This window comes from Lepidochelys olivacea (genome assembly GCF_965140295.1).
Source record: "Lepidochelys olivacea isolate rLepOli2 genome assembly, chromosome: 1".
NCBI lineage: Eukaryota > Metazoa > Chordata > Testudines > Cheloniidae > Lepidochelys > Lepidochelys olivacea.
This window is the reverse complement of record NC_140411.1, coordinates 355028556-355044230: the sequence shown is the minus strand read 5'-3', so window position 1 is coordinate 355044230 and position 15675 is coordinate 355028556. Positions and strand designations below refer to the sequence as shown.

At 45.3% G+C, this 15675-nt stretch overlaps 1 protein-coding gene across 1 annotated transcript in view; it reads left to right on the top strand.

Annotated features, from left to right (window-relative positions):
* HCLS1 (hematopoietic cell-specific Lyn substrate 1) overlaps positions 1-15675 on the top strand; it is a 58315-nt gene that overhangs the window by 18825 nt on the left and 23815 nt on the right. Inside the window, exons 4-5 of the mRNA XM_084634122.1 lie at positions 13806-13935; positions 15564-15674. Coding sequence (XP_084490248.1) covers positions 13806-13935; positions 15564-15674 — 241 coding nt within the window. The remainder of the gene's footprint in view (positions 1-13805; positions 13936-15563; position 15675) is intronic.

The following is a 15675-nucleotide window of genomic DNA, read 5'->3' as shown; positions in this document are numbered from 1 at the left end:
ATCCCAGTTCCCTCAGCCTCTCCTCATAAGTCATGTGTTCCAGTCCCCTAATCATTTTTGTTGCACTCTGCTGGTTGTTTTCCAATTTTTCCACATCCTTCTTGTAGTGTGGGGCCCAAAACTGGACACAGTACTCCAGATGAGGCCTCACCAATGTGGAATAGAGGGGAACGATCACGTCCCTCGATCTGCTGGCAATGCCCCTACTTATACATCCCAAAATGCCATTGTTGACTCATATCAGCTTCTCGTCCACTGTAATCCCTAGGTCCTTTTCTGCAGAACTGCTGCCGAGCCATTTGGTCCCTAGTCTGTAGCGGTGCATGGGATTCTTCCATCCTAAGTGCAGGACTTCGACATTGGTAAGGCCTCATCTGGAGTACTGTGTCCAGTTTTGGGCCCCACACTTCAAGAAGGATGTGGATAAATTGGAGAGAGTCCAGCGAAGGGCAACAAAAATGATTAGGGGACTGGAACACATGAGTTATGAGGAGAGGCTGAGGGAGCTGGGATTGTTTAGCCTGCAGAAGAGAAGAATGAGGGGGGATTTGATAGCTGCTTTCAACTACCTGAAAGGGGGTTCCAAAGAGGATGGTTCTAGACTGTTCTCAATGGTAGCAGATGACAGAACGAGGAGTAATGGTCTCAAGTTGCAGTGGGGGAGGTTTAGATTGGATATTAGGAAAAACTTTTTCACTAAGAGGGTGGTGAAACACTGGAATGCGTTACCTAGGGAGGTGGTAGAATCTCCTTCCTTAGAGGTTTTTAAGGTCAGGCTTGACAAAGCCCTGGCTGGGATGATTTAACTGGGAATTGGTCCTGCTTTGAGCAGGGGGTTGGACTAGATGACCTTCTGGGGTCCCTTCCAACCCTGATATTCTATGATTCTATGACTCTGCACTTGTCCTTGTTGAACCTCATCAGATTTCTTTTGGCCCAATCCTCTAATTTGTCTAGGTCCCTCTATATCCTATCCCTACCCTCCAGCGTATCTACCTCTCCTCCCAGTTTAGTGTCATCTGCAAACTTGCTGAGGGTGCAATCCACACCATCCTCCAGATCATTTATGAAGATCTTGGACAAAACCGGCCCCAGGACCAACCCCTGGGGCACTCCACTTGATACCGGCTGCCAACTAGACATGGAGCCATTGATCACTATCCGTTGAGCCCGACAATCTAGGTGGGGTGTCTTGGGGGTCGCAGCATGGGTGGGAGTGATTCTGGCCTTGGGAGTGGTGCACACGGGGTACACTCCTGGCTGGGGATTGTGTGTGTGTGGGGTGCATGGTTTGTGTGTGAGAGAGGGATTCTGGCATACAAAAGGGGACTGATCCTGGCCTGGGGGTCACTACTAAGGCTGAACCATTTCCCTCAGACTGAGCTAACAGACACCAGTGCCCGCAGCTCTGATGGGATTTTGGTTTCTGAGGAACAGTGAGGGGTAAGTAGGCTGTTGCCATGGTGATGTCTACTTACAGGAAGAGGAAGTGGTGACTGTATTCACTGACCTGAAATCAGCCAAATAAGGGCTTCTGCAAATCACCAGCAGTGAAACTGGGGGGAGGGGACTGGGGGCATGTGCTTTTGCACCCATTCCTGTCGCCTACTCCACTTGGGCCTTGCCTTGAAGGATTCTGGGTGTTTCCTTTGGGCATGGCTCATGCTGTGACCTCTCGCTCCATGCTTAAGGAGCTGGGATTTGTGCCCTGGCACCATAGCTTTGTCCCAAATCCAGCAGCTCCTGAAGTGCACTCTCTCATGGCCCAGGGAACACCTACTCAGCATCCACCCTTCTGCAATCCTGGGCTGGACTCCGATTCCCCAGTTGGTAGAGGCCCTAATCCTGTGGCCTGTGAGGCTGTGGCTAGGCATGGACATGGCATGCCAGCCAGTTACGTGCCAGCTGCCATTTCCCTCCCAAAACAGGCCCGTGGTCCTGCACAGGGGCCTGCAGGGGATGCATTGGCAGTGTCACATTTTCTGTGCTGTTTTAGTGGTGGAGGCAGCACTTCAAGAGCAAAGTCTGCAGACAGCCTGAAACAGTAGCTCTGGAAGGTGAGAACTGTCACGTTCCTGTATGAGATATGGATTGGCAACAGAGCTTGCTTGTACACCCAGATGGGTTCATCATAGAACTGGAAGGGACCTCGAGAGGTCATCTAGTCCAATCCCGTGCACTCCTGGCAGGAGTAATTATCGAGACTGGGGGTGGCCAACCTGAGCCTGAGAATGAGCCAGAATTTACCAATGTACATTGCCAAAGAGCCACAGGAATACGTCAGCAGTCCCCATCAACTCCCCGCCAGCCCTGCTCCCAGTGGCTCACAAACACCAGCAGCCCTGCCGATCGGTGCCTCCCCCTCCCTTTCTGTACGTCCCAATCAGCTGTTTTGTGGCGTGCAGGAGGCTCTGGGGGGAGGGGGAGGAGTGAGGGCACGGCAGGCTCAGGGGAGGGGGTGGGAAGAGATGGAGTGGGGGCAGTCCCAGGGGTTGAGCAGTGAGCACCCCTGGCACATTGGAAAGTTGGCACCTGTAGCTGCATCCCCAGCGTCAGTGCCTACACAAGGAGCCGCGTATTAACTTCTGAAGAGCTGCGTGTGGCTCCGGAGCCACAGGTTGGCCACCCCTGACAGGTGTTTGTCTAATCTGCACTTAAAAATCTCCACTGATGGAGATTCCACAACCTCCCTAGGCAATTTATTCCAGTGCGTAACCACCCTGATTGTTAGGAAGTTTTTCCAAATGTCCAACCTAAACCTCCCTTGCTGCAATTTAAGTCCATTGCTTCTTGTCCTATCTTCAGAAGTTAAGAACAATTTTTCTCCCTCCTCCTTGTAACAACCTTTTATGTACTTGAAAACTGTTATCATGTCCACTCTCAGTCTTCTCTTTTCCAGACTAAACAAACCAAATTTTTTCAATCTTCCCTCATAGGTCATGTTTTCTAGACCTTTAATCATTTTTGTTGCTCTTCTCTGGACTTTCTCCAATTTGTCCACAACCTTCCTGAAATGTGGTGCCCAGAACTGGACACAATACTCCAGTTGAGGCCTAATTAGAGTGGAGTAGAGCGGAAGAATTACTTCTCATGTCTTGCTTACAACACTCCTGCTAATACATCCCAGAATGATGTTTGCTTTTTTGGCAAGAGTTACATTGTTGACTCATATTTAGCTTGTGGTCCACTATGACCCCCAGATCCCTTTCCACAGTACTCCTTTCTAGGCAGGTTTCAGAGTGGTAGCCATGTTAGTCTGTATTAGCAAAAATAACGAGCAGTCCTTGTGGCAGCTTAGAGACTAACAAATTTATTTGGGCATAAGCTTTCGTGGGTTAGAACCCACTTCACCAGATGCATGGAGTGAAAATACAGGAGCAGCTATAAATACATGAAAGGATGGGGGTTGCTTTACCAGGTGTGAGGTCAGTCTAACGAGATAAATCCTGCTGTTAATTGATTTATCTCATTAGACTGACTTCACACTTGGTAAAGCAACGCCCATCCTTTCATGTATTTATAGCTGCTCCTGTATTTTCACTCCATGCATCTGATGAAGTGGGTTCTAACCCACGAAAGCTTATGCCCAAATAAATTTGTTAGTCTCTAAGCTGCCACAAGGACTCCTCGTTATTCTTCCTAGGCAGTCATAAGATCTTTTAATGCTCTGCAGGCTATGGGTGAGGTTCATTTATGTAAAGTATTTTATACAAAGTGCCACCTAGTGGCCAAACAGTAAAATACAATTTAGCATTCCATTACATCTCCCTCTTTAAGTTCTACATTCCTACCATTTACATTATTACACGGTCTTTGAAGTTCAGTACAGAACACTAAGTTAAGTATGTCTGAATCACACTGTTTTTCTAATTACTCTACCTGAAGGCATAACAGCTTGGTCTTCCATTAGTATCAACAATTGACTGGTTGGTTTGGAATCCTTGAGTCATTGTCTTCTGCACCTGCTATTTGTAGAGTTTTCTCTATTGATTGCTGTTGCTGAAGAACAAACTGTAGGAGTTGACAGTCAGTCTTGGTCACATATGATCTGGGAGTGGAATTCTTTTTTTGTTGTTTTTAAACAACGATATCTGAAATTGTCCATCCATTTTTTCCATCCAATTTGACTTGAACACAGTCACCAGTTTCTAGGCCTGGCAGCTCTCTAACTGAGTGACGTCTGCTGTAAAAGTGTTCATAAGGTTTTTTTTTTTTAGGCTTTTATCCAGTTTGGTCACTTTCTTCATGTCTGGCCATTTTGGAAATAGGTTCTTTTCAGAACTTGGTCTGAATTGTCCTCCCATTAGGAGTTGTGCTGGACTACATCAAGTAGCTGCTATTGGTGTTGGTTTGTAACTCAGAAGGGCAAAGAATGGATCTTCCTACTGTATGATTTCTTGGCTGTCTGTGCAGCTCTCTGTCTTTCCGTTTACTTGGAGGTAACGTGGGCTGCTAGTAATATGATCAAAATCATATTTTGTTTAGAATAACGTAAATTCTGTTTCAGTGAATTGTGGTCCATTGTCTGTCACTAGCTGTTCTGGAATGCCAAAGTGAGCAAAAGTGCACCAGTTTCTCAATAAAACTATGATATGGTATGTCTGTCAAATATGTTATTTCTATACACCTGGGAAAATAGTCCATGATGACAAGGTCATGATGTCCTCTGAATATTCATAAATCTGCAGCTAGTTCTTCCAAGGCCTATCTGGTAGGGGTGTTGTTATTAAAGGTTCTTTGTGTTGTATTGGTCTATTAGTTCTGCAAGGTTCACATGCAGATACTTTATGTCCTTGCTGATGCCTGGCCACCACACTGACTGGTTGGCCCATTCATGGCATTTAGTTAATCAATGATTCCCTTCATGGACGAAGTTTAGGATTTCTCTTCTCATTTCGTTTGTAATTGCCTTTAACAATGAGTGCATTTGACTCACGTAATACGCACTGCAAAGTAGTCTCTTGTCACTTCGTTAGCATGGTTTAGGTACTTGGGCCAGCCACCCCAATGTAACTTAGAACTTCCTGAAGTTGTGTGTCTGTTGTAGTTGCTTTTTGGAGCTGGAGTAGTCTCTTTCCTGACACTGGTCTGTATGTGTCCATAGCATCCACATACGCCTTTACGTCATCTTTGAGCTCATGGGTAGCTGTGTGTGGTGCTGGGCTCCATGATGGAATGTCTGCTAGTCCAGATTCTTCCCAGGAATATATTTAGTAATTGGATTAAATCGCATTAACCTTAGTAATAGACTCTGGCATCTCAGCTGTGCTTGATCCAGGTCTTTTCCATTGCTGAGAGTTACAAGTGGTTTGTGGTCTGCTATCAGCGTAAATGAATCTAGTCCACACAGATATCTGTTAAAGATGTAACATGCCCAAACACTTGGCAGGCACACCTTGCCAATCTGTACATATAATTTTTCTGCTTCTGTGAGTGTGCAAGAGCAAAATGCATATGGCTTCCACTCCAAGCCCTGTTGTTGCAACAATACATAGGTCGTAGTTACTTGTATCCTCACTGACCATTGTGGGTTTGTTCACATCATAGTACTTGAGAACTGGAGCTGTATAGATCATTTGAAGGCAATTTCTTGATTTACCCCTCATAGCCAAGAGGTGTTGGATTTTAATAATACATTCATAGAATCATAGAATATCAGGGTTGGACGGGACCTTAGGAGGTCATCAAGTCCAACCCCCTGCTCAAAGCAGGACCAATCCCCAACTAAATCATCCCAGCCAGGGCTTTGTCAAGCCTGACCTTAAAAACTTCTAAGGAATGAGATTCCACCACCTCCCTAGGTAATGCATTCCAGTGTTTCACCACCCTCCTAGTGAAAAAGTTTTTCCTAATATCCAACCTAAACCTCCCCCACTGCAACTTGAGACCATTACTCCTTGTTCTGTCATCAGCTACCACTGAGAACAGTCTAGATCCATCCTCTTTGGAACCCCCTTTCAGGTAGTTGAAAGCAGCTATCAAATCCCCCCTCATTCTTCTCTTCCGCAGACTAAACAATCCCAGTTTTGCATTCAAAACAATTCAATGGTTTTGTCACTGTAGAAAGGTCCTGAAAGTATCAACCAAGGTCATATGCCATCCCCAGTATGTGTCTCAGTTCTGGTATGTTAGTTGATGCATTCAATTCATGAATGGCTTTTACTTTCTCAGGGCTAGGACAGATCCCATCTTTGTTTATTGTCTATCCTGAAAACTCAATTTGGGGTAGGCAGGAAACACATTTTTCCTTGTTTTGCTTCAGTTCACACTGACCAATTCGGCTTAGGGTGAGTGTTTTGTTGTGTTCTTCCATTGAAGATCCATATATCAGAATATCATCCATGAAACTACAACTTCAATTTGTTTTCATTAACAGTTCTGCCATCGGTCTTTGGAAAATTAAAGGTGCACTGGTAATCTTCGAAAGCAAAATCTCTCAAAGGGTCTGATTGGAGGGTTGGAGGATTGGGCCAAAAGAAATCTGATGAGGTTCAATAAGGATAAGTGCAGGGTCCTGCACTTAGGATGGAAGAATCCAATGCACCGCTACAGACTAGGGACCGAATGGCTAGGCAGCAGTTCTGCGGAAAAGGACCTAGGGGTGACAGTGGACGAGAAGCTGGATATGAGTCAGCAGTGTGCCCTTGTTGCCAAGAAGGTCAATGGCATTTTGGGATGTATAAGTAGGGGCATAGCGAGCAGATCGAGGGACGTGATTGTTCCCCTCTATTCGACATTGGTGAGGCCTCATCTGGAGTACTGTGTCCAGTTTTGGGCCCCACACTACAAGAAGGATGTGGATAAATTGGAGAGAGTCCAGCGAAGGGCAACAAAAATGATTAGGGGTCTGGAACACATGACTTATGAGGAGAGGCTGAGGGAGCTGGGATTGTTTAGCCTGCAGAAGAGAAGAATGAGGGGGGATTTGATAGCTGCTTTCAACTACCTGAAAGGGGGTTCCAAAGAGGATGGCTCTAGACTGTTCTCAATGGTAGCAGATGACAGAACGAGGAGTAATGGTCTCAAGTTGCAGTGGGGGAGGTTTAGATTGGATATTAGGAAAAACTTTTTCACTAAGAGGGTGGTGAAACACTGGAATGCATTACCTAGGGAGGTGGTAGAATCTCCTTCCTTAGAGGTTTTTAAGCTCAGGCTTGACAAAGCCCTGGCTGGGATGATTTAACTGGGAATTGGTCCTGCTTTGAGCAGGGGGTTGGACTAGATGACCTTCAGGGGTCCCTTCCAACCCTGATATTCTATGATTCTATGATAAATGTAGTTTATTTCTTTGGATAAAGGAATCTGCTGGAATCTCGAGGCATCCAGCTTGCAGAATACTGTAGCTCCTTTCATTTTGGGAAGGAAGTCATCCAGTGCTGAGAGGATATATTGTTCTCTCACAGCTCCTTCACTGAGGTTTTAAGATCCAAACATATCTGTATTTTTCCATTTTGCTTTATAAATGGTACCATTGGGGCACACCATGCTGTTGGCTCAGAGATTTTCTTGATCATGCCAATCCACTTCATTCTGTTTAATTCAGTTTCCACTTTAAGGGGTAGGAATCCTATGAGGTGTATGTACACTATATGGTTCAGCAGTTTTTCTTAAAGTGATTTGTATTGGATCTCCTTTCAAAGTCCAATATGACCCAATATTCCATCAATTTCTTTCACATTTCTCACTAGGCCCATCATGGCTGCCACGCTGCAGCTGGGAAGGCTGATGGTCAGTGGTCCTTTAATCACATACACCCTGAATGCAAAGCTGTTGTCTTTGAAAGTTGTTTCTATTGTGAACTGGCCCAAGTTCAGAATATCTCCAGGGCTAGTCAGAGCTGTGTCAGGTGACTTCAGCTCTGGGAGAGGCATCTCACGAAAGCTTATGCTCTAATAAATTGGTTAGTCTCTAAGGTGCCACAAGTACTCCTTTTCTTTTTGCGAATACAGACTAACACGGCTGTTACTCTGAAACCTGAAAGTGACTGTAAGTCCCTTCTCAGATGACTGTGACATCAGCTCCTAAGTCAATAGTCTTGCCATGAATATTCAGTTTTACTCTCCAGACAGGCTCTGTGTCCTCAGAAGTGACGTATCCAAGAAAGAATAGTGCTTGATTGTCTGTAGTTTGAGTCAACTCCCTGACTTCCTTAGTGCAGGGTATTTCCTGCATTTATTACACCACGTCCCCCTGGCTGGATATGGATCAGCTCTTGGGATATGATTTTTTACACACCTTGTGCATGTAGGCTGGAATTTGTCCCTCTTAGGCTAGGAATTCTCTCTCCTTGCCACAGAGGTTTTATGATAATGACTTTTAACCTTTGCTCTATGTATAGCTATGGCTAGGATTAAAACTCTCTTAAGCTGTAGCTGCTGTGAAAGGTTTTATCTGTTATCCCCATAACCAATCTGTTCTTGATATTTTCATATTTTGCATTCCCCAAAACTGTAGATTTCAGCCAATGTATGCAGAACTCTTGTAAAACATTCTACATTTTCCCCTGGTTCTTGAATTCTCTGGTGAAAACTTGCTCTTTCATAAAAACACATTTCTCTGAGGTATAAAGTATGCTTCAAACATAACCAGAACTCTTTAATAGTCATCCTTGTGACTGTCTTCAGTAAAGTCAAAGGATTTAAAGATATGTTCTGTTTGTTTCCCCAGAGCATAAAGAAGATAACTTGTGTATCCCCAGTTTCCTTGTGAAGCTTAGCAGCAAAGCGAAATCTTGCAAAATCTTGTTTCTAGTCTGTCCATTCTGAAGGTTTGTCAAAGCTGAAGTTCTCCATGTCATTGAAGAGGGGCATGTGGATTCTTTGTTGCTTTGGTACTTCTATTTTTGTTTGTAGTTTACTCCTGATACCATGTCATGTCCCTGTGCTAGATATGGACTGGTTACAGAGCTTATACACCCTAGCTCTGTTCAGCATAAGATCCTTTAATGCTCTGCCAGGTATGGTTGAGGTTCATTTAAATAAGGTGTTTTATGCATAGTGCCACCTAGTGGCTGAACAGTATAATACAGTTTAGCATTCCATTACAAGAACTGCGCCCGTCCTAACAATAAGAAAAGGAGGACTTGTGGCACCTTAGAGACTAACCAATTTGTTTGAGCATGAGCTTTCGTGAACTACAGCTCACTTCATCGGATGCATACTGTGGAAAGTGTAGAACATCTTTTTATACACACAAAGGATGAAAAAATACCTCCCCCCCCCACTCTCCTGCTGGTAATAGCTTATCTAAAGTGATCACTCTCCTTACAATGTGTATGATAATCAAGGTGGGCCATTTCCAGCACAAATCCAGGGTTTAACAAGAACGTCTGGGGGGGGGGTAGGAAAAAACAAGGGGAAATAGATTACCTTGCATAATGACTTATCCACTCCCAGTCTCTATTCAAGCCTAAGTTAATTGTATCCAATTTGCAAATGAATTCCAATTCAACAGTTTCTCGCTGGAGTCTGGATTTGAAGTTTTTTTGTTGTAATATCGCAACTTTCATGTCTGTAATCGCGTGACCAGAGAGATTGAAGTGTTCTCCGACTGCTTTATGAATGTTATAATTCTTGACATCTGATTTGTGTCCATTTATTCTTTTACGTAGAGACTGTCCAGCTTGACCAATGTACATGGCATAGGGGCATTGCTGGCACATGATGGCATATATCACATTGGTGGATGTGCAGGTGAACGAGCCTCTGATAGTGTGGCTGATGTTATTAGGCCTTGTGATGGTGTCCCCTGAATAGATATGTGGGCACAGTTGGCAACGGGCTTTGTTGCAAGGATAGGTTCCTGAATTAGTGGTTCTGTTGTGTGGTATGTGGTTGCTGGTGAGTATTTGCTTCAGGTTGGGGGGCTGTCTGTAGGCAAGCCTGGCCTGTCTCCCAAGATTTGTGAGAGTGTTGGGTCATCCTTCAGGATAGGTTGTAGATCCTTAATAATGCGTTGGAGGGGTTTTAGTTGGGGGCTGAAGGTAACGGCTAGTGGCGTTCTGTTATTTTGTTTGTTGGGCCTGTCCTGTAGCAGGTGACTTCTGGGAACTCTTCTGGCTCTATCAATCTGTTTCTTCACTTCCACAGGTGGGTATTGTAGTTGTAAGAATGCTTGATAGAGATCTTGTAGGTGTTTGTCTCTGTCTGAGGGGTTGGAGCAAATGCGGTTGTATCGCAGAGCTTGGCTGTAGACGATGGATCATGTGGTGTGGTCAGGGTGAAAGCTGGAGGAATGTAGGTAGGAATAGCGGTCAGTAGGTTTCCAGTTTAGGGTGGTGGTTATGTGACCATCGTTTATTAGCACTGTAGTGTCCAGGAAGTGGATCTCTTGTGTGGACTGGACCAAACTGAGGTTGATGATGGGATGGAAATTGTTGAAATCATGGTGGAATTCCTCAAGGGCTTCTTTTCCATGGGTCCAGATGATGAAGATGTCATCAATATAGTGCAAGTAGAGTAAGGGCATTAGGGGACGAGAGCTGAGGAAGCGTTTTTCTAAGTCAGCCATAAAAATGTTGGCATACTGTGGGGCCATACGGGTACCCATAGCAGTGCCGCTGATCTGAAGGTATACATTGTCCCCAAATGTAAAATAGTTATGGGTAAGGACAAAGTCACAAAGTTCAGCCACCAGGTTAGCTGTGACATTATCAGGGATACTGTTCCTGACGGCTTGTAGTCCATCTTTGTGTGGAATGTTGGTGTAGAGGGCTTCTACATCCATAGTGGCCAGGATGGTATTTTCAGGAAGATCACCGATGGATTGGAGTTTCCTCAGGAAGTCAGTGGTGTCTTGAAGATAGCTGGGAGTGCTGGTAGCTTAGGGCCTGAGGAGGGAGTCTACATAGCCAGACAATCCTGCTGTCAGGGTGCCAATGCCTGAGATGATGGGGCGCCCAGGATTTGCAGGTTTATGGATTTTGGGTAGTAGATAGAATATCCCAGGTCGGGGTTCCAGGGGTGTGTCTGTGCGGATTTGATCTTGTGCTTTTTCAGGGAGTTTCTTGAGCAGATGGTGTAGTTTCTCTTGGTAACCCTGAGTGGGATCAGAGGGTAATGGCTTGTAGAAAGTGGTATTGGAGAGCTGCCGAGCAGCCTCTTGTTTATATTCCAACCTATTCATGATGACAACAGCACCTCCTTTGTCAGCCTTTTTGATTATGATGTCAGAGTTGTTTCTGAGGCTGTGGATGGCATTGTGTTCTGCACGGCTGAGGTTATGGGGCAAGTGATGCTGCTTTTCCACAATTTCAGCCCGTGCACGTCGGCAGAAGCACTCTATGTAGAAGTCCAGTCTGCTGTTTCGACCTTCAGGAGGAGTCCACCTAGAATCCTTCTTTTTGTAGTGTTGGTAGGGAGGTCTCTGTGGATTAGTATGTTGTTCAGAGGTATGTTGGAAATAGTCCTTGAGTCGGAGACGTCGAAAATAGGATTCTAGGTCACCACAGAACTGTATCATGTTCGTGGGGGTGGAGGGGCAGAAGGAGAGGCCCCGAGATAGGACAGCTGCTTCTGCTGGGCTGAGAGTATAGTTGGATAGGTTAACAATATTGCTGGGTGGGTTGAGGGAACCATTGCTGTGGCCTCTTGTGGCATGTAGTAGTTTAGATAGTTTAGTGTCCTTTTTCTTTTGTAGAGAAGCAAAGCGTGTGTTGTAAATGGCTTGTCTAGTTTTTGTAAAGTCCAGCCACGAGGAAGTTTGTGTGGAGGGTTGGTTTTTTATGAGAGTATCCATTTTTGAGAGCTCATTCTTAATCTTTCCCTGTTTGCGGTAAAGGATGTTGATCAGGTGGTTCCGCAGTTTCTTTGAGAGCGTGTGGCACAAGCTGTCAGCATAGTCTGTGTGGTGTGTAGATTGCAATGGATTTTTTACCTTCAGTCCTTTTGGTACGATGTCCATCTGTTTGCATTTGGAAAGGAAGATGATGTCTGTCTGTATCTGTACAAGTTTTTTCATGCAGTTGATAGATTTCCACTCCATATGGCTAAATGCAGTGCCTTGCATAATGACAGGTTTCAGAGTAACAGCCGTGTTAGTCTCTATTCGCAAAAAGAAAAGGAGTACTTGTGGCACCTTAGAGACTAACCAATTTATTTGAGCATAAGCTTTCGTGAGCTACAGCTCACTTCATCGGACGCATACTGTGGAAAGTGTAGAAGATCTTTTTATATACACACAAAGCATGAAAAAATACCTCCTCCCACCCCACTCTCCTGCTGGCAATAGCTTATCTAAAGTGACCACTCTCTTTACAGTGTGTATGATAATCAAGTTGGGCCATTTCCAGCACAAATCCAGGTTTTCTCACCCCCCCGCCCCCCTCCCACAAACCCACTCTCCTGCTGGTAATAGCCCATCTAAAGTGACCACTCTCCTTACAATGTGTATGATAATCAAGGTGGGCCATTTCCAGCACAAATCCAGGGTTTAACAAGAACGTCTGGGGGGGTGGGGGTAGGAAAAAACAAGGGGAAATAGGTTACCTTGCATAAAGACTTATCCACTCCCAGTCTCTATTCAAGCCTAAGATAATTGTATCCAATTTGCAAATGAATTCCAATTCAACAGTTTCTAACACGGCTGTTACTCTGTGTGGGTTTGTGGTGGTGTTGGGGGGTGAGAAAACCTGGATTTGTGCTGGAAATGGCCCAACTTGATTATCATACACTTTGTAAGGAGAGTGATCACTTTAGATAAGCTATTACCAGCAGGAGAGTGGGGTGCGGGGAGGTATTTTTTCATGCTTTGTGTGTATAAAAAGATCTTCTACACTTTCCACAGTATGCATCCAATGAAGTGAGCTGTAGCTCATGAAAGCTTATGCTCAAATAAATTGGTTAGTCTCTAAGCTGCCACAAGTACTCCTTTTCTTTTTGCGAATAGAGACTAAGACAGCTGTTACACTGAAACCCGTCCTACCAATGGGGTGTTAACTCTGAAACTACTTCCCTGCTGCTGACCATGGCAACAGAGTGATCAGTGAATGTGCTTACCTCACTTCCCAGAATGTCTCCTGCTCCTTCCTGGTTCCAATCCCCACTTCCCTCATAACTGGCTGCACCTAGGGTGACCAGATATCCCGATTTTATAGGGACAGTCTCGATTTTGGGATCTTTTTCTTATATAGGCTTCTATTACCTCCCAGCCCCATCCTAATTTTTCACATTTGCTGTCCGGTCACCCTAGCTGCACCAACCACCAGCTTCCCCAATTACTTCTTCAGCGCTGCCCTACATTGTCAGTGCAAAAATCTGCCACATGAAGAAAATGGAATATGTAGGGAAAGTGTAAATAATGTAATAGTGCACAAGAGGAAGGGAGCATCATGCTGAATGGACTGTTCATTTTCACATCCAAATCTCCAGAGCTTCATTACATGAGGTTGCTGCGCTGAGACTGCAGAGTTCAGATCTGCCTCACTGGGGAGCGCCCAAGCCTTGGGCACATGATGTGGCCCCTGGCTGTGAAGTGCGCTGATGGGTCTGAAGAGGCAATGCCATAGGCCTGGTCTGTGTTTCATTTGCAAAGAGTGAGGCTGGATGTAGATTATGTTGAACAATTGGATTTATTAAACCCTGTGGCTGAGTTGCTTCCAGCCTCACTTCTCACATTCCCTGTTCCACTGGTGTCCTGTTAATAACAATCCCTCCAGGGAAAATGGGCCCTCCGACTCAGGTTCCACTGATCATGATACAGGCTGCATTGCAGCGTGTTCCAGTCTGTAATGGAGAGTAACAACTGTCGGGTTGGACCAAGTCTGAGGGTTTCGTAGTGATTTGCCCTGACCCTCTCTTTCTTCCCAGCATCCACCAGCTAAGGAGCAAGGTGTCTGAGGAACATGAAGTCATCAAGAAGAAGGAGCTGGAGGCTGGGCCCAAGTCCTCTTATGGCTACGGGGGCAAATTTGGAACAGAGCAGGACCGAATGGATAAGGTAAAAGCTGCTGTGGCTTGTCTGTGCTCTGCAGAGAGTTCCCTGTCCCAGCAGTGGGGGGATGGGTCTGTCTGAGTGACTGTTCCCCGGCAGGGAAAGAGCAGGAGCAGAGATTTACAGACGTTAGAAGTGGAATAGGTCTGTGCAGTCCCACCCATCTCCCTCCCCATGGACCAGAGCAGGATTATTCCTAATGAACTGTTAGTAGAGCTTTGTCCGTCTAACTTTAAATGTCCCACATGATGGGGCCCCCAACCTTTCTCCTGATGGGTGATTCCCAGCCAAATCCATCTCCCTGACGGAATATCTCCTGATTTAATTATCATAAACATCCCGTTTCTTAAATCTGTCCAATTCCTCCTAGTTACATACCCTTCAGGGTCCCAGAATTGAACACGCTGATGCAGGTGGGCTCACAGCCCAGAGAGTTTAAGGACATAAATGACCATTAGATCATCTAGTCTGACCTGTATATCACAGGTCGTTAAATTTTACCATTACTTCTCTATTGAGCCCCATAAGTTGTGTTTGGCTAAAGCATCTCTTCAAGATAGGCGTCTGGTTTTGATTTTAAAACATCAAGAGATGGAGAAACCCTTGGTAGTTTATTCCAGTGGTTAATCTCACTCGCTATTAATTTATGCTTTATTTCTTATTTGCACTTGTCTGGCTTCAGCTTCCAGTCACTTGTTCTTGTTCTTCTTCATTTCTCTGCTAGGTTAAAAATCCCTTTAGCGCCTGGGGTTTTCTCCCTGTGAAGGTACTTATACACTGTTATCAAGTCTTGATCTTTTGGATAAGCCAGAAAGATTGGGCTCTTTAATCATAGAATCATAGAATATCAGGGTTGGAAGGGACCTCAGGAGGTCATCTAGTCCAACCCCCTGCTCAAAGCAGGACTGATCCCCAATTAAATCATCCCAGCCAGGGCTTTGTCAAGCCTGACCTTAAAAACTTCTAAGGAAGGAGATTCCACCACCTCCCTAGGTAACGCATTCCAGTGTTTCACCACCCTCTTAGTGAAAAAAGTTTTTCCTAACATCCAACCTAAACCTCCCCCACTGCAACTTGAGACCATTACTCCTCGTTCTGTACTCTGCTACCACTGAGAACAGTCTAGAGCCATCCTCTTTGGAACCCCCTTTCAGGTAGTTGAAAGAAGCTATCAAATTCCCCCTCCTCCCCCCGTTTAAGGTTCTGACTGTACCACATTCTCTCCAGCGCTTGAATAATTTGTGTAGCTCTTTTTCTGTACCTCCAACCAGTTTCCTCACCATTGGGAAATTAGCCCTTTTGAAGCACCAAGTGTATGTACTGCTGGGTGGGACAGTCCTCTTTTTGCCCATATCGAATGTAATCAGGTCATGAGTACTGTGTGGGAATGGCTCCGGGGATGCTGCCCTAGAGCTCAGCCAAGTGTCTCTCAGAGCAGGGCCTGGGCTCAAGCAGGGTGTGTTAGTCAGTGGGACTAAATGGCAGTGCAGTATGTTCTGTTTGTGCCTCTGCCCGTGTGTCTGTCTTGACTGCTAGACCAGAATTAAGTGGTGACTGACTCTGTCAGTGTGTCTGTCCTCTCTGTTGGATAGGAACAGTGGTGGTGCCTGCCACTATTCTTTTTGGTTTCCTAGAGTGCACTGGGCCACGAGTACATAGCTGATGTTGAGAAGCATTCCTCTCAGACAGATGCAGCTAAAGGCTTTGGGGGGAAATATGGAGTCCAGAGGGACCGAGCCGACAAGG